Source organism: Mesoplodon bidens, assembly GCF_964165515.1.
Source record: "Mesoplodon bidens genome assembly, chromosome: 14".
Classification (NCBI taxonomy): domain Eukaryota; kingdom Metazoa; phylum Chordata; class Mammalia; order Artiodactyla; family Ziphiidae; genus Mesoplodon; species Mesoplodon bidens.
The window spans coordinates 15060673-15079120 of NC_138170.1; the positions used below are offsets into that span (position 1 = coordinate 15060673).

The window sequence follows — 18448 nt, forward strand, 5'->3', positions numbered from 1 at the left end:
GACTGAGCCCAGGTGGGTCTGGGGTACGTGCGGGGCAGGGGAGAGGGACGTGACCTTGGGAACACCCTCTTCGAGAGGCGCATTGAGCACGCTGATGGTGAGAGGTGGCAGAAGCCGAAGAAAATATCCAAGGGCGACGGAGCCGTTGGTTGGCGGCCGGGAGGCGGGCCTGTCTGCGGGGTGGGTGTGAAAGCCCGGGAGGGCTGTGGCATAGGGGAGAGAAGGACCTTTCACCTGTAAACATTCCCCCAACCCAAGGGGGCGCTGAGGCGCTGGGCCGCGGGCTCAGGTGGAGGCCCTGGCCAGGCCCCCAGCCCCCTGATCCCCCCTCCCCTGCAGAATGTATCTTCCTGGGAGGGGGGCGTGGTGACGGTGGGCCTGGGATCTGAGGAGTGCCCTGGAGGAACGCCTGTGCAGTGGGGATTTACTGAGAGAAAACAGCGGCTACGTCTGTACAGGTTTCATAACTTGAGTCTTAACGCCGATTCCCATAATTGAATCGGGAGGGAAAATCCCAGGAAAACTAGTCTGAATACGGGTTTTTTTTTTTTTTTTTTTTGCGGGGGATGCCGGGGGGTGTCACGAGAATAGCAAGAAGGAAGAGGTAGTTCTGAAGAAGAGCCCTGTTAACCACATTGTATAAGCCGATCGTCCAAAGGGCGGGTGCGGGTACGGGGGAACCGTGCCCACTACCTGGAAGGAGGGCTGGGAGCATTCTCCCCGCTTTGGGGCAAAGGGCTTCGTTATCAGCAGAGTCACCCAGACCATTCCTCCCCGCGGTCTCTGCCCTGAGAGGATGAGGAGAGGTGAGAGAGGGTCCTTCTGCTCTCGTCCAGACAAAGGGACAGACCGTGGCGCCGGGGACACGCCAGGCTTCTCCTGCACCTCAACCCTCCTCTCCCAGGCCCTGTTTCTGTGAAGGTCAGAGAAGCAAACCATGAGCAGAAACTGGGGCTCTAGCAGGCTGGGGGAGGCTGAACCTGGGTCTCCGTCCTCTGGAAACTTCCTCCGGTGGGGAGGGCGGGGGCTAGCCCAGGAGCCCGGCAGGGCCGGGCGGGAGACAGGGTAGGCCGCTCAGCGAACAGCCAGGTGCGAGAGCTGCGTTTCCTGCTCCAGTTGTGCTGTGACCAGTTCCTGAACTCAGCAAGCCCGTTCCTGTCCTGCTGGCACCACAGAAACGTGGGGCTCTGTCTTCTCTTTCAAGATACTGGAAAGGGAGGCTGGGCAGAGGCCAGGCATCAGCAGGGCCAGTGCAAGGTGGCCCTTCCTCCTGTCTGAGGCCCCTTCCAAGTCCCTACGGGTGGGCGGGGGTATGTATGGGTGTAGGGGAGGGTGCCGGGTGGCTTCAGGGTTACTGAGCAGTGCAGGGGCACACCTTGAGTGGGGGCTATATCCATCCAAGCTTGGGCATCTTGTCTGTAGAACGGGTGTTCCCCAGCTCAGGCCACCCAGCACCTCCCGACTGGGGCGTGAGTGGAGGCTGGGAAGCCCCCAAGGGAAACGGGGCCAGGAAACCTCAGTCAACAACTTGGGGAGAGGCAGAGTCTGAGGCACGGGACGTGCCCGAACCCAGTGCCGACAGGAAAGGACGGTCCCCTCCCGCTGCTGCCAGCGGGGCCTGCAGCTCCATCTTCCGGGTCTCTCCCTGGAGTCTGGCAGGCAGACTTTTCTGAGGAGTTCTGTGCAGGATGCCTCCCTCCTGGCTCTAGAGCCTGGAGGCGGGCCCGTCCTCTCCCTGGGGAAGGATGACAAGGCAGAGAGATAACGGACAGCCCACTGGGCTTGTCACCCGCGAAGGGGCCGGGGGAGGGGAAGGCCAGTGTCTCCTTTTCTGGTCCAGCTAGTTCTGACCCAGGAACCGCCAGCCAAGTCTTGGTGTACAGAGCTTTCGTCATGAGACGAAAGGGAAAAAGGGTGGACGGTTCCCAGGAACTTCATCCTTTAGAAAAATTCCCCTCTAGCTAATGCCAAGGGAGCTGGCTGTGGGTTATTTACGCTAAGAAAGGGCAGAGAGGGGGAGGGAGAGGATCACCCAGGAAGCCACTCGCTCTGGCCGGAACATAATAGTTTCTCCCACCTAGGGTCTGACCAAGAGTGCAGGCTCACCCGAGGCAACCCTTCGAACCCAGCCCCCTCCCTGGAGGCTGCCAGCCCGGTGGGGAGCAGAAGGGGTGCAAGGAAGGCGGGGGATGGCAGATCTTGCTCTTGGCTGGACGGTCCTGGGGGAGCAGGTCCAGCCAGGCTCTGGGGCAGCTGCTGTGGGGCATGGGGGGTGATGGGGGGAGAACTAAGGCTGACCCAGGAACACCTGCTGGGGAGGACACACTGACTCAAAGGACACAGCCTTCCAGCCAGGCTGCTGGGGCCCAGGGGCTCACACAGCAGATGTCGCTGGCTCCCGCCAGCAAGCTGGCCCTCAAGGCCAACTGCTGTCCGGTTCCTTGCCCGGGATGCCAGTACCCCAGAGCAGCCTCCCTTGGTCTCACCTCTCCAGGCTCACAGGCTCTGGGGTTGGGAGGGGTGCTGTCCTGGGGGACCTGCATTCAGCCACAGCCTGGCTGGGCTGCTCTCAGCCGCGTTTGGAAGGCCTGGAGGTCCAGGAGGAGAATTCTGCCATAGGTCCTGTCATTGCCACGTGTGGGTCTTCTCAGGGGTTCTGTTCCCTCAGAGACACTTCGCTGCAAACACACGTGCTGAAGGTCAGTTCTAGAACCAATGAAGTCTGGGAAAGAGTGAAGCCGTGCTGGTCTGCCTTGGGCCATTTCAAACCCAAGGCTAGAGCTAGGCCCTGATGAATTCTTTTCCTTCCTTCCTTCCTTCCTCCCTCCCTCCCTCCCTTCCTTCCTTCCTTTCTCCTTCTATCAAATTGAACCCTATAGCACTACTGCACAGTGCCCTGACCCAGCGGGTTCCCACAGAGGTCCTGCTGACCTTCACTTTCAGTAGATGTGGAAGCTGAGCCTGGAGAGGTCCCCTGACTGCATATGGCCATCTCCACGAAGTGTTAGGCCTGATGCAAATGTCTGTACGTGCTCCCTTAAGCTGAACAAGCTGTGCGTGTGTGTGTGCGTGCGCTCGTGCTCCCTAAAGGGGATTTAACCCTGGAGAGAGATCAAAGCCCTTCTGCATTGCACAGCCAGGGACCAAGGGCCTGCTAGAGGCAGGACAGGGAGAGGCTGAGGCTCCCCCCTGGGGAGGAGAGTCGGGGCAGCAGGCGTGGTCTAGGTACTCCATCACACACCGGCTGGGCAAATAACAACAAAAATAGTCAGTCGTGAGTAATCCTGAGGTAGGGCTACTCGTAGGCCCCAGGCCAAGAGCCTCAGACTGGTGACAGACTGAAGCTCATCTGGCTAGTAGTGTGTCCACCGGGGCTCAGGATGAGAGGGGATGCGTTTTTCTAGGGGAACCCCGTCTGGACCTGTCCTGGAGTGTGACACCTGCCACCATCTCTAGGGTGCTATTTCTTCCTAACTTCCTCTGCCCCACAAGTTGAGTGCAAGATTTATTCCCCTTGCCCAGGCTGTTCCTGCTCCAAGGTTACACTCTCTGACCTTGGCTTGGGCAAGCACCAAAGCAGCAAGCAGAGGGCTGTGCCCACAGGAAAGCTGAGTATGGAAGTGACTCTGACCAGGACAGGTCATCCATCATAAGTCCTAGAGAGAAGGAAATGACAAGGACGCATGACCCATCACTAGGAAATGACATGGTGACACGGCACCTCTTCCTAGCCCAGGTCCCTGGAAGCGCAGGGCACAGAGGCCAGAGAACAGACGTCACAGGCAGGACTCGCCAGACTCACCCCGGGGGCTCGCAAGGACAGACACTCAGTTCTGTAAATGAGAGTGCCTGTTTAGGCGTGGGGGTGGGTGGAGCCCTAGACATGGAGCAGGCTGACGGGAGACAGGATGGCAGCATCTGGACAGGACCAGGACTTCCGGCTCAACAGCTGGGAATGGCCACTGCCTAGAAAGTTTGTCTCAAGGCCCCAGCGGGGCGGAGAGATGGGATGTCTCTGCTGAGGCTGCTAGAGGACCTCGGGGCCCCGCATGGGTCCCCCTCCACAGGTATCTCAGAAGATGAGCCCCTCACCTGCTCTTCTAGCTGCCCAGAGGAGGTGGGTTCAGAGACCTGAGACCCTGAACTCACTTGAAAGGGACCGAGGTATTCTTTTTTTAAGCTCTATCCTGAACTTGGAGTTGGACCTTGAGCAGCCCTGGCCCCTGCTCTTGGCAGTGAGGATGGGGAGGGAACTAGGAGGCCGTGGCACAGCGGGGCCAGGTGGGGAAGAGATGCACTTGAGACAAAAGCAGGAAGGCTGAGGGCTTTTTGTTCCTGTGGACCTGCTGCAGGGGGTTATCTCAGCGCATTTGTCCCCCTCCTATGTCTGCAGGTGGGAGGAACCAGGGGCTACAGGCAAACCCCTGCTGGAGTGCTCCCACCCAGCCCACCCTTCCTTTCTGGCTTCCTGCTGGCCATGGCGGGGGGGACGGGGGGGGATTTGACAGGCAGGGATTGGCTGGCCCATCCTGCTTCTCCAGCTGGGACTAGAGACCCTGACCCCAGGGGGATCTGGAACGGAAACCCAGCTCTGCCTGCTGCCCAGAGAGGGACGACATTCTCGGTGCCTGTGTTTGAGAATCTACGCCTGGGTGTGCACGTGTACATCAGTACGTGGATTCCAGCTCTGGAGGGAGCCCCTGAAACCAGCCAGGGTGTTGGCAGGGGCTGGAGGGGCCCCACGGAGCGGTGGCTTCCTCAAAAGCAGTGGCTTCCTCCCTTCTCTTTCTTATCTTTCTCACTCTCTGTATTGTCTCCTGGCGTGTTGGCATGGCCAGCGCCTGGGAAGCACTGCCCTCCTAATACGTCCCATGGGTGTTAGAGAACAAGGCCTCGGCCCACGGCTGAAGACCAGAGGGATGCCATAGACACTAAGGCTTCCTGGTGCCCAGGATCCTGCTCCCTCCTTTGTCGAGTCCCAGCCTCCCGTCCCCTACACCCAGGCCAAGGTGCCACACAGTGGGGACTTCAGCCCGGACTCCAGGCAAAGATGTGTGACCTGGGCTGGCCACTCACTTCATGCCTGGCTATGTGATTAGCTTAGAGGTGAGCACATGACCCAAGCCAGGCCAATGAGACTCAACTTTGGGACTCTGTTAGGATCCAGGACAGAAGCTCTTTCTTTCCCCCTGGCTAGGGTTGCAGAGGGAAGGAAATAAGCCCGGGGTGTCTCAGAAGCAGCGGGAAAGCTGCCTGGGAACGCACCAAAAGGCAGAGCCTAGAGATGCAGAGGGCAACACTGACGTTTCACGACACTGCTCAGCCCTGGTCCAGCTGAGCCTGATGAGCTGTCCCAGGACCTCCTGGGACATGTGTTGGTGTTTCTGTCACTACAGGGTCCTGGCAAAGACGGGGTGAGAAGGGGCAGGACAGGCGGTGAGCAGAAGAGCAGTCGAGGGGGCCGTGGGCTGCCTGGCAACTGCCCCTCCAGGCTGAGGACAGCTAGGGAGGGGCCTCACACACCCTTCCCGCTCCCCGCTCAGGTGCGTGACAGTGGGAGCTGAGCCCAAGCTGCTTGCACCGGGCTCTTAGAAGGAACTGCTGAACTCCCTGGTGGTCCAGTGGTTGGGACTCGGCCCTCTTACTGCTGGCGCCTGGGTTCGATCCCTGGTGCAGAAACTAAGACCCCGCAAGCGGGCACTGCTCCCCCGCCCACACTCCCGAGGCTGGTGGGCGGGGCTGGGTGCAGGGGGGCAGGGAGAAGGTCCCTCACCAGACTGTACTTGCTCAGGGTAGGCATTTTAATGGAAGCGTGTGGTTGAGATAGACCCTGGACCCAACCCTCAAAGGCGACTCTGTTCAGGTGTGTGAAGCAATGTGAGGACAAGCCACTGGCTGAGTGAACAGACTGTAATGACCACCGGAATCCAAGGATAGGAGAGACAGGCCAGGCATCGCCAGGAAGGAGGACCAGCAGGGCAAAGACACGGGCCTGAGAATGGAGGGTTTCTGGGAAAGACACCCACTGCTTGGAATCAAATGGAGTGGTTTGATGCACAGGAGAGAAACCGCATGGATGAAGTAGGCCAGCTGACGCAGGCCTTGGATGCGGGGGTTTGAATGTGATATGACGGGCACTCAGGTTCGCTCATTCCTACGAAAGAACGGGAGAAAGACGATCGCAGAGTTGTCCAGGAGGACCTGAAGGATGGAGAGACAGAGGCCGGGGTGCTGGGGCAGAGGCAGTGGAGTCACCCGCACGGGGTAAGGACGGTGCCTACGGGAGGGAGCCCTGAAGGGTCCTCAGGAGGACTGAGCCTGGGGTGGCGCAGGGCAGAGAGCAGGCCAGAGCTGCCGAGGACTCGGGCTGGCTGGGCTTCAACAACAGCTGCCTGCAGAGTCTAAGCCTCTCCTCCCCAGCTCGACAACGTCACTTTAAGCCCTGCTCGTACACCTGCAAAGAAGCCAGAATTCCCGGGAGTCAATCAAAGCTGGCCTGGGCCCCCCGCCTCATGTGCCTTCAGACGCTCAGAGGTACCCACTGTGAAGGGGCTCAGTGGCCACTCAGGTGGCTGTGATGTGTATCTGGGGCACGGATCTCCCTTTAGGGTCACCTCCCCAGAGGTCACCTCTTCGAAGTTTATTTCCAAAGATGTCAGCTGTTCCTCATTTTGGAGGAAGAGAGGAGGGACCCAACACAGAGCAGCCAGAGGAGGAACTCAGGGGTCCTGAATAGCCACTGTCCATTCTTCAAAACCAGTCCTCCTAATCTTGGCCTGACCAAGGTCCTCAGCCCTGTGGGTGTGGCTCTCCCTAGGGTGCAGGGCAAGGGGCCGGCAGTTCAGGGGAGAAGGCAGAGAGTGGAGGGAGAGGGAGGGCTTCCTGCTCCACCTGTCCTTCTAGGTGACACGAGGGCCAGGAGCCTGTGCCCCAGCCAAGCCTGAGGGAGTCCACGTCCCCATTGGTGTCGAGTGCCAGCGGGAGAGTGCAGGGTGCAGAGGCGGGTGCAGAGAGCCAGAGGGCAGCCCCAAACTCCCCAACGAACTCCACCCAGTCACGTAAGGCGGCTCTTGGCAGGGTCACCCGACACAGGGACAGGCCAGCGCAGCAGTAAAAGCAGTAAAACTTGTTTGTCAACTCTGTTAACACATGGGCACACCATAAAGATATACAGGAGATGCACACAACACGCACGCACAAGACACGTGCACACACACTCATGCGTGGCAGTCCTGTGCCCTCTGCAGAAGATGTGCAGAGGCGCCAGGCGTGAGTTCAGAGGAATCTGTGAGGCAGGGTGGGGTTCACCCCAGCATCAGCCAAGCCCAGAGCACACCCCGCCCCTTCCCTGTTCACACACGCACTTCTCCTATAAACAAGCCTCACGAGCACAGAGACGGGAGCACAGGCCATGTGCGTGGGGAGGCGTGCACGTGGTGAGGAAGCCGATGGGAGCCCCTTGCAGCTGCCAGGCTCAGTCTGGGTGGGGTGGCCTCTTGCGGCTGGGCCCTGGGGGGACAGGGCCCATCACAGATGTAGAACCCAGAACGTGGGTCCCAGGCTGTCTGTCCCGTGAGGGTGTGCCCAAGGGGCAGAGGAGGAGACAGAACCGGCTGGTGCCTCAGTGCAGCCCCAATGCTGGGCCATCCCCCTCCGTGGCCTTAATTTTCTTTCCACACAATGAGAGATGGTTAACTTCCTCAAAGTTCCCAAATTTAACCAAACTGGGGGAAAAGTTCCACCCTACCATAAAGATCCTGGTTCAACAGACCTTCCAAAATCCCTAGGGGAAATACAGATCCCAAAATTCCTTCACTGTAGCTAGCATCCACGTAGCAGAAGGCAGGCCAGGGAGAAGTCAGGAAGGTCAGGGAAGTGTGGTCAACAGGAACGTCACACGCGGCGGAGGTTTAACAAGACCACAGCGTCAGTCATCGCGATAAAAATGAGTCAAGTCTGGACAAATACGGTTTAGGCAAGTCAGCTAAAAGACAACAGAAAGCCCCCAGGAAACCCCTGGTTCTGGGCTGCACGGCTGAGCTCGTCGCTTTGAGGAGACAGTGGAAAACAGAGTCCAGTTACAAGATGTTTGCACAGAGGCGGAAAGGACGGACACACACACACACACACACGCACGCACGCACGCACGCACGCGCGCGCGCCTGGGAAGGAGCTGGCCTCTTGCAGAACTGGTACCCATGGGCCAGAGGGAAGCACCTGGAGGCCAACTCTCAGAGTACAAGCCTGCATTAAGACATCCTCTCCCACCTCTCTCAAACAGGTGGGGCGCAAGCTCCTCGCGGGGCAGCCCCGGACCCCCAGGCGTCACTCTCATCTCGATGCTCCTTCTCCTCTGGGAGAACCCCTCTCAAACCAGGCAAGCACAGGGCTGTCGTAACTCACCCAGGGGCTGAGCAACTTCTTTAGCCAAAAGCACCTTAAAATGCTCAAAGTACTCTCATCATCCCGTTCAGAAGCAGGATTCCTATTTTCCACACAAGCTCTGCCCTGATTTGCTGGGACACTTTGTGACTCTTGAGCTAGGACAGAACCCGCGCGCCCCAGCCCCCTCCCGCCTCCCATCCCACCCCCACCCCCTGCAGTGTTGCAGAAGGAGCAAGTTGCTTCTTTTGTTGAACTTGATTGTTAGCTTTCTCAGGCAGGAATCTCACTAGCTTAGAATTACAAACAACGGCTGTGATTGGTTCTCTCATAAGCAGGTGACAGGTCTGAAGTCAAGGGCCTCCAACAGGAGAAGCCCAGGCCATCAACCCTTGTAGCCTTAATGAAACAAGGACATTAAGAGACAAGGGGGCCTTTACACAGAGGTTGGTCTGAGCGTGGGGGGCGTGCAGAGGGAGGGTGCTTTCCAGCAGAGGGGTGGGAGGGCCAGAATGGGGTGGAAGGAGAGAGTTCAGAGCGGGAGAATTACAACTGCATTCATTCATTCGTGCCCTCATTCAACCATCTAGCGCCCAACACGGCACGCGATGCTGAGACACCAGCTGTGCCCACAGTCTAGCTGGGGAGACAGACAAGTCAATGGACAACTGCAAAGCCATGGGATCAGTGAGGAGAGAGAGTCACACCCTGGGCAGGGAGCACCCAGCCTCCGGGGAAGGCAGGACCAGGAGAAGAAGGCTGGGAGCTTCCCGGGGGAAGGAGGAGCCTGGGCCAAGGCCCCAGGCCGAGACAGGAGGGGGGGCGGGGAGCGGAGGCTGGCAGAAGTGTTTATCTGCAGAGCTGGAGGAGGGCTGCGACCCAGCAGTCCTGGCAGGAAATCTCCCAGACAGGAGTGAGGGGCCCGGGGGCCAGGCCCAGCAGGGCTGCTCCAAACGCTGGGAAGGGCCTGTCCCCATTTCCTGAAGGCTGGGTCGCCTCAGGCCAACCTCACTCCGGCCTTAATTTCCCCGCTGCACCCCAAGCAGAAAGAAGGCAAAGACTTCGAGCTCTAGGGAACCCCAAGCAGAAAGAAGGCAAAGACTTCGAGCTCTAGGGATAAAAGGCTCGGCCAGCCCAGACCACCACTCCCTGTAAAACAGGGTAGATGATGCCGCTGCTCTTTTTGGCTGGTGAGTAGCCCGATCATCTTTGAAGATGAAACACGCCTGGGCCCTAATGGGGAATCAGTGGGCTCAGCGGGGAGTGGGGCTGGGCTGCGGGAGTCCAGTCGTCTGCCCCACCCGGCCCCTCCCGGTCTGGAGAGTACCCGGCCCAGGGGGATAGGATGCTCCACGCTCCACGTTGCTGTGCAGACTGCTGCCCGTGCGCCAGCACCAGCCCCACCCGTCCACGTCCCTTCTCTGCTCTTGGCTACCTCAGACCGGGATCAATCCCAGTGGGCTCGAGCTGCAGCAAAGGCATCTAAGAGCTGTCTGGGCCTCACTTGCCTCTTTTGCTGCCCTGGACCAGCACCCGGCCAAGACACGCTGGCCCCTCGTGTTCCCAGGCCAAATGGGTCATTGCCAACATGCAGCCGACCGGGGTTGACACTTCACAGCCTCCTTTACATGCATGAGAACAGTCCTCAAATATACAAGGATACCCTCCGCCAGCTTACTCCCCTCTCTTCCCAGGCTGTTGAAGGCACATCTGCTACCAGACTGTGAGGCGAGGTCCAGAGGTGGCCCCAGGCGCCTGGAGGGCAGCTCTTCCTTGGCCAGACCAGACACAGGCCTCCTCTTGTCTCTCTCGCCCCTCCCCTTCTTCTCCTCTCTTTTTCCCTTCCCCCAGCCCAGACCTGGGGCCTGCCCACCTGTGTCCTGCTCAGACAGACCACCCCCAGGGGCTGAGCCCACCTCTGTTCCAGAGTCCCCAGAAAACCCAGACTTAGCCTCCATAAGGAGCTCCAGTTTCACGAGAAATAGCCGGCAAAGGGGAACAGGGCCCGGGGACAGCGTACACCTGGGGGTTATCATATCTTCTTAACAGTTCATTTGTATTCATTCAGTAATTAATTCACTTATCTGATTTGCAGAATGATGCCCAAAGGCTGGCCTTCTGGATGTCAACACCCAACCCCTGGGTGAGGTTTTTGGAACTACCGCCTTCCTAAATTAGCAAGATGCCTATCTGCATCCTTCATCCCGGAGTCCCCAGGGATGGGGGAGCTCACTGAGCTCTATCCCCCAACTCCCCAGGGAGCCAGGCTTGGGACTCCCAGGCTGAAGACCCTACGCCGCCACCCCTGCTTGACATTCACCCCAGGGGCCACAGGCCTGACCATTCCAAGCCCCACAACCGGCAGGTTCTGGGGCACCTTGTTGCCCCTGGCTCCCGCCAAAGCATGGCTTTTGGGAAAGCTGGGTGATGTCTGGAAAGTCAATTAGGAAGAACTGGGGGAAGGCCAAGGACTCAGCCTCAGTGAGGGCCACAGGAAACAGGAAATAGGAACAGGGAGCTGGACCCAGCTCCACTCGCAGGCAACATGGGGCCTCTTGCATCTTAACATTCCCTGTGCTTCTCCCTTAGGCCACACCCTTCCCACCCCACTCCCCTCGCCAGCACTTCAGCTCCTGCGTCCTCTCTAACACGGCTGACAAAGCCATGCCAGGCTGCAAAGGCCACAGCGAAACTCACAAGCCTGTACGCCTGTGCCCACTGTGCCTCCATGAGGGGCACAGGCTCTGTGGAGATGGGCGGGAGTAGCTGGCTGGGCCCTGCCCCGAGGCCCCGGGCTTTTGGGACTGGCAGCCTTAAGGCCCCCAGGCTGTGCCTTGTGGACAGCCCAGCCTTCCCTGCTACCCTGGGGTGGTGCCTTGGCAGAGGTGGGCAGGGGCTGGGTGCTCACCTTGTGGTCCAGCTGGGCACTGGCCTTTGGCTGCTGCTCCTGGCCGGGCGGCATGGTCTCAGGGCCCAGGTACTGCTCCAGGTTTGATGGCCTCATGAGGCTCAGGAGACGGCTGAGCGAGGACAGCTGGGGAGAGAAGCGGGGCCCTAACTCACGAGGGCTTGGGGCACTGCGGGGACGCGTGGTCGGGACACGCCGGCTGGCAGGCATGGGTCGGAGCCTAGGCTCTGGAGCCAGACCATTGGCTCCACGACCTGGGGGCACCTTTTCCCTTGGGAGCCCTGTGGCCTCTCGGAGCCTTCCCAGGAGAAGAGGCTCTCACGCTCGCAGGGCATGCATCCTTTAGACAAGTGAACGAGGAGGACTTAACCCACATCCCAGGACTGAGCAGACACTTGGGGCTTAGAAGAACCAAGACCAGAAGAGGGTCTCCTCTGCCACAGGACAAGACCTTCCCACCCTGAGCTGCTGCTCAGGCCCGCTGGCCCTCTCTTGTCATTTAACTTGTTACCATGGGCGTTTTCAACACTCCTGAAAGAAGAGAGGTTGAGAACTACCTCCATGCCCATCTCTGTGAACGTGAATGATGCCGGCACTCATCACCCCCAGCCCCCCTCCGCCTTTTTCCTTCCAGAGAATTTCAAAGCAAATCCGAACACCGTATCATTTTACCCACAAAGAGCTTCAAACAGAAAAGGATAAGGATCTTCTTCCCCAACATAATCACATCATTCTCTTGCCCAACAAAGTTACCAAGAATTCCTTACACGATCAAACACCTGTGTTCAGTTTTCTCTGATTGTCTCAAAAATGTCCTTAGGCAGTTGCTTGGTTGGAATGGGATTCCCCGCGAGGTGCACACACTGCCCTTTGGTTAATGTATTATATCACCCAATCTGCTAGCTGCCCTACCCGCCCCATCTCTGAACAAATGGGGGCACGTGGCCTGCATAAGTCCAGGTGTCTGCATCCAGCCACTCCTTCCCACCCAGGCCCTGCACCTGGTTTGGGCAGCCTCGGCTGAGCCCCGGCAAGGACCACCAGCTGCCCCAGAGCTAACTCAGGGCCGGGGCTTCAGGAGGCAGGCAGTCTCCGAGCCCTGGGCCCCTCTGAGGCCACCTGTAGCCCTGGGGAGGGAGGATGCAGAAGGAAAGAGCTGGGCCTGGGGGGTTCACAGAGGCGCCACGTCTTTAGATGTAGCAGGTGCAGGCCGGCCCAAAGGGCGAGGGCTAAGCCTCTGGGCCAGCTCCCTGCCCGAGCCCAGCCCTGCCTGGCACACCTGGCTCCTTCCCCCTGACTCACCCGCAGGCACCTGCTCAGCACCTCGGCCAGCCACGGGCTTAGAAAGCCCACAAGAGCAGCTGGGCTGAGTGAGGGCTAGGAGTCAGGCCCGGGGCCTCGGCTCCTGGAAGGGGGCCAGGGCTTCTTGGCCTAGCGTCTGATCCCTTCAGAGAGGGAGGGCATGGGGCAGGGAGAGAGAGAGTGGGGGAAGGTTCTGGGCAAAGAGAGGCGCCATCTGGAACTTCACCGAAACCAGAGCTGTGTTGCCTTGCTCAGGCCTTCCAAGTCTGGCGATAGTTTCCAAAACAGCCCTGCCTGCTCCGGGCTCACAGCTGTGCAAGCACAGGAGCGGGCTCTGCAGCCCACGCCCCCAGAAGCAGCCCTTCGGCAGGCAGCCCCGCCCCAGCTGGGACCCTCCCTGCTAGGAGCCCTGGGCGGGCCGGGCTGGGCCGGGGAGCACACAGCAGTGGCTGGCTGCTCCCACGGTTTTCCTCTCACTCCGTGAAAACAGCTTCACTCTGCTCAGCACAGCAAGCTGCTGCCTTCTGATTGCTTATTCTCTTTTGTTCCCAGCTCTGGCAGCCGCAGTCATCCCCTCCCCGGGAGACACACCCTTCTCCGCGCGCGGTCAGGACTTATTTGGGCTGCGTGGGTTCCAGCAGGGCCAGGCTCTGACCAGCACGCCTCCCCACTTTACCCCCACCGCTGGGAGCCGTCTCTGCAAACACTCAGCGTGTTAGGACAGACATCCCCAGGCAAGAAGCAAATGATCACCCGAAAAGGCAGGCCTCCGCTGGCCTTGTCGGTTTGTCCGGCAAGAGGCGGCACACAGTTCCAGCGAGGCAACTGTCCACACAGCGGTCCCTCCTGTGCTCAGACCCCGGCAGCTGCTTCTATTGGCCCAGTGGAGAAGGCCAGCATCTTAAATGTCTGCGAGGCCCCGGGTGGCCCCTGTTGTTCCCTGGAGCCTGTGCCCTGCCTGGGCCTTCTGACCGGACACTGCGCGGCTGCCCCCTCTGCCTTCCAGCCTTCCTCCAGGCCCACCTTCCCAGTGAGGCACCCCACCGCCACCTGCCCGCCCATCTACCCAGCAGCAAGCACCCCTTCTGACATGCTATGTAATTTTCTTGTCTGTTATGTTTATTATTACTTGTCCCCTGACCCTCACTAGAAAGTAAGCTCCGTGAGGGCAGTTTTGCGTCACTGCAGTGTCCCCAGAGCCTTGCACAGCACCTGGCACGTGGCACAGTTGTGCCCCCTTATCCGAAGTTTCACTTTCCACGGTTTCAGATACCCGTGGTCAACCGAGATCCGAACATATGAAATGGAAAATTCCAGAAATAAACAGCTTTTAAGTTTTCAATCACGCGCGCGCTTCTGAGTAGCGTGATGAAATCTCGCGCAGTCCTGCTCCGTTCCTCCCTGGATGTGGATGTCCCTGTGCCCAGTGGATCCTACCCCGTTAGTCACTTGGTGGTCGTCTCAGTTATCAGACTGACTGTCGCAGTGTTGCAGCGCTTGTGTTCCTGTGCTCAGGTAACCCTTATTTTACTAAAAAATGGTCCCAACGTACAAGAGCAGTGATGCCGGCAATTCAGATATGTCACAGAGAGGCCTTAGGGCTTCCTTGGTGGCGCAGTGGTTGGGAGCCCGCCTGCCGATGCAGGGGACACCGGTTCGTGCCCTGGTCCGGGAAGATCCCACATGCCGCGGAGCGGCTGGGCCCGTGAGCCATGGCCGCTGAGCCTGCGCGTCCGGAGCCTGTGCTCCGCAATGGGAGAGGCCGCAACAGTGAGAGGCCCGCGTATCGTAAAAAAAAAAAAAAAAAAAAAGAGGCCTTAAAGTGCTTCCTTTAAGTGACAAGGTGAAAGTTCTCGACTTTAGAAGGAAGGGAAAAAAATCATATGCTGAGGTTGCTAAGATCTACAGTAAGAACACATCTCTGATCCGTGAAATTGTGAAGAAGGAAAAAGAAACCCATGCTGGTTTTGCTACTGCATCTCAAAATGTAAAAGTTATGGCCACAGTGCATGATAAGGGCTTAGTTATGATGAAAAAGGCATCAAATTTATACAATAAGATATTGTGATGGGGAGAGACCACACCCACATAGCTTTTATTGCAGTATATTGTTATAATTGTTCTATTTCATTATTAGTTATTGTTATTAATCTCTTACTGTGCCTAATTTATAAATTAAACTTTATCACTGGTAGGTATGTATAGGAAGAAAGCATAGCATATATAGGTTTCAGTACTATCCACCATTTCAGGCACCCACTAGACATCTTGGACTGTATCCCCCGCGGATAGCAGGAACTACTGTATATGCTTAATAAGCATTTGTTAAATGAACAAATGAACGAATAGCAGGTCAGGTCTGCAGCTGGCCTTTCCATAGTAGATGCAAAACTCTGTCTCCCTTGATTTTGGCCATTCGAAGCCCGTGTTTTCCAAACTCCAAACTGGAAGGCGTGGCTTGACAAAGCAGGCTTGCTGTGTCGTAAGAGGTGGCCTGGGATAAGAAACCCGCTTTCTCTCCAAACCTGTTCCACCTGTGTCTTGCCCGTCTCGGTAAAGGGCTTCTCCATCCTGCCAGCTGCATGGGTCTTGGAGGCCTCCTCGCCTTTCTCTCCCATTCCACATCCCGCTGGCTGTACTTGGGAAATACACCTAGAATCTCACCACTGCTCGCCACCTGCGTGCACCGCCATCGCCCCAGGCCAAACCACCATCAGCTGTTGCCAGGATTACTGTAATTGCCTCCTTCCACCCGCAACAGTCTAGTCTCAACACAGCAGCCAGTGTAATTGTAAAAAAAATTATAAATCAGATTATGTCCCTCCTCTTATCAAAACCTTTCAGTGGCTCTCCACTTCGGCATGGAAGTCAAGCCCCAACCTGAGTCCCCACTTACCTCTGACCTCAGCTCCTCCTACTCCACCCTCAGCCCTCTGCTCCAGCCACACCGGCCTCTCCTTTTGCCTCCAACCTGAGAGGCCTTTGCCTGCCCCAGTGCCCTTGCACCGGCTGTTCCCTCTGCCCGGAATGCTTTTCCCCAAGAAACCTGCGTGACTCCTTTAGGTCGGTGCTCAAATGTCCCCTTCTCTGTTCACCCCTATAAAACAGCATCCCCCCAACACTCCCCCTCCTCTTTATCTGGCATTATTTTTCTCCACAGCACTTATCACCATTTGGAATGCCAAAGATTTACTTCTCTCTTGGTGCCTGTGTCTGTCTCCACTGAGTTTCATGAGGGAAGGAGACTGAACGCTGTTCAGGGCTGTATCTTCAGTGCCCTGAGCCGTGTCTGGAGCACACTGGTGCCTGGGGCCAAAACCCTGCTGTTTCTGGGATATCCCCATAATCCGCAGGAACAACACGAAGGAAGCAGTTTGAGCCTGAGGCTCTCCTGGAAGATGCAAGCCTTGGGGCTGCTGCATCCCAACCACCTACAGAAGTCCTGTCCCTCAAATTCACTTCTTCAGCACCTGCTCCTGATCCTGGGGCCTCCGGCTGCAGCCTGAGATGGAGAACCAAGCAATCCAGGCATTGGGGACTCCTCCTGCCCAGCGATGCCCTGAGAACCCCCTGCCTGGGCACTCACCCCAGATCCTCTCCTTCTATGAGCCAATTCTCAACCACTGAAGTCCCCTTCATGGTAAATCAACTGCTAAGGTTTATCAAGCACTTATGCATGGATGAAGGAAGGGCCAGCCCTTGTCCTCCTATCTGCCAGCCAGAACCAAAGCTCAAGGGACCAGCCGGGCACCTCAGCTGAAGCAGCAGGTGTGGTCCAGGCTGTCACCACAACAGGATCCAAGGAAGGGGCTGGAGAAGCAGAGACGGCACACTGCAGGGATCCCAGGCACGGACTCTGGAGTCAGGGCACCTGGGTTTGAATGCTGGCTCCACGGCTTTCCCACTGCGTGACCCTGAGAAGTCTCCTAACCGTGCCTGCCTCCGTTTCCCCATCTGTCCCGCACCGGGGCTCAGCCATGCTCTGCAGCACGTTAGAGCCACCACTTCGGTTGGGATGTAACGGGTGGAAAGGAAGAAGTGCCCCAGGCACAAAGCCACGTGCAGAGGGTGGCTGGGCTGGCCCGCGAGGAGGGCCCAGGCAGCCCTGGCAGCCACGTGGTCGAGGAGGAGTTGGGAAAGCGGGGCGTGGGGGCTTGACGTGGGCGGCTGCAGGGCCAAGGTGGCCCTCTGAAGGCGTGTCTCATAAGGAGCCGCCTGGCAGGTCTGACTGGAAAGGGGAGCGCCTGCGGCCCCGAGACCTGGCAGGAGGCCGTGCAGTGGCCGCGGGCTTGCAGTGGGGACGGGGAAGCACATCAGGAGGACAGCGGGCAGGCTCGAGCCGCCCGTCTGCCCCTCGAGCCGCCGCGGGTCTGGCGCAGCTTTGCCTGGCCCGCCCGCCGCCTCTCTCCTTCCTGCGGCACGAGCCCTGACGCACCCTTCGAGACCTGGCTCCGGACGGCTCTGGAGGCCATTTCGCTGCCCTCGGGCAGAGTTAGTCACGGGGCCCTCGGCCTGCCTCGCTCACGCTCACACCCTCTCCTCCGAGGTCGTCTCCTGGTGCAGAGCCTGGCACACAGGAGGTGATCGGCTGGGGTCTCACAAACGCACGGCGGGCACGCAGGCAGGTGGGTGACAGGTGTGGTGGGACAGCCCTGGAGCTGGGACCCACAAGGGCAGGGCTGGACTCCGCCCCAGACAGGCTGGGAGCTCCCCCGGCCAGCTCTCCAGGGTGGAGGCATCCTCCCGCCCCTCCCCCCCACCAGCCCCGCTCACTCACCTCCCGCCCAGGTCCCCACCAGGCCAGACCACCCAGCTCTCCCCCGCACCACTCCCCTCGCCACTCTCCGGCCCTCATCACGCTCCCCGCACTCTCCGCTGCGTAGGCTCTGGCTAATAAAAAACAAATCAAAACAAAACCCCAAGCCTTGAACTGACCCTCATGCTCGAGCCAGCCTGTGTTTTCCTGATCGCTGCCAAGTGCTGCCGGCCGGCCGGTGGCTACTCCCACCCACCACGTGCAGCCAGTCCTACCTTTCCTGATCTCGACACTCTGGCCTCTCACCTCCGCTCTGCTGACACATGTTTGGTTCTCCGAGGAGCTCGGTGGCCGCACTCGGGTCAACACCCAAGCCTCTCTACCAGGCTGCCCCCAGCCCGGGAGCCTCCTGGGATCACTCTGTCTTGTCCTGCTGCTGCATCTCTGCCTGCCCCGCCCCTGTTTGGCCCCTCTGTTCTCTTTCTCGCAGAGATGTTCTGTCATCAGGCTCTCACCTTTGTGAAGTGACCCCTGAGCAGGCCACCCTCCCCTCCTGCCCTCCCGAGGTCTCTGCCTGGGGAACCTTCCTTTGCACACCCGGGAACTCAACCTCGGGTTCCTTCAGCCCACACGTGTGTGCTGAGGTCCTGTGTGTGTCAGGCACTGTGCTAGGAGCTGACGGGCAGTAGTGAGCAGAAACCATCCGGTCCCTGCACTCAAGGAGCTGCTGATGCTCTGTGCGTGTGTGTGTGTGTACACAGACCCTGAACAAATAAAAAAATATCAGGAGGTGAGCACCATGAATACTTTCAAAGAGTGCGGTGGTGCCAGGGCACTTTTTGGATTGGGTGGTCAGCAAAGGCCTCCTGCAGAAGGTGACATGGAACTGGGGTGAGAAGACGCTCACGCCGTCCTAAGCCTTGGGGAAAGCATGGAAGGCAGAGGGGGCAGCCGGGGCAAAGCCAGGCCGGGCCTGCTTAGATGAGCCAACCCAAGCGGTCACCTTTCTGAGCTCCCGCCCTGCGATCGTGGCCTCTTAGACTCAGCCATATGGTCCACCCGCCCCAGGAGGGTCCGGAACATACTCTCAGCGCTCTGGC

General features: G+C 58.7%; 1 protein-coding gene across 1 annotated transcript in view; it reads right to left on the reverse strand.

Annotated features, from left to right (window-relative positions):
• The window catches only part of FAM178B (family with sequence similarity 178 member B), a gene marked incomplete at its 5' end in the record, with an annotated part of 98716 nt that overhangs the window by 4531 nt on the left and 75737 nt on the right, over positions 1–18448 (reverse strand). The window contains 1 exon segment of the mRNA XM_081254603.1: positions 11291–11416. Within this exon segment, the coding sequence (XP_081110729.1) occupies positions 11291–11416 (126 nt within the window).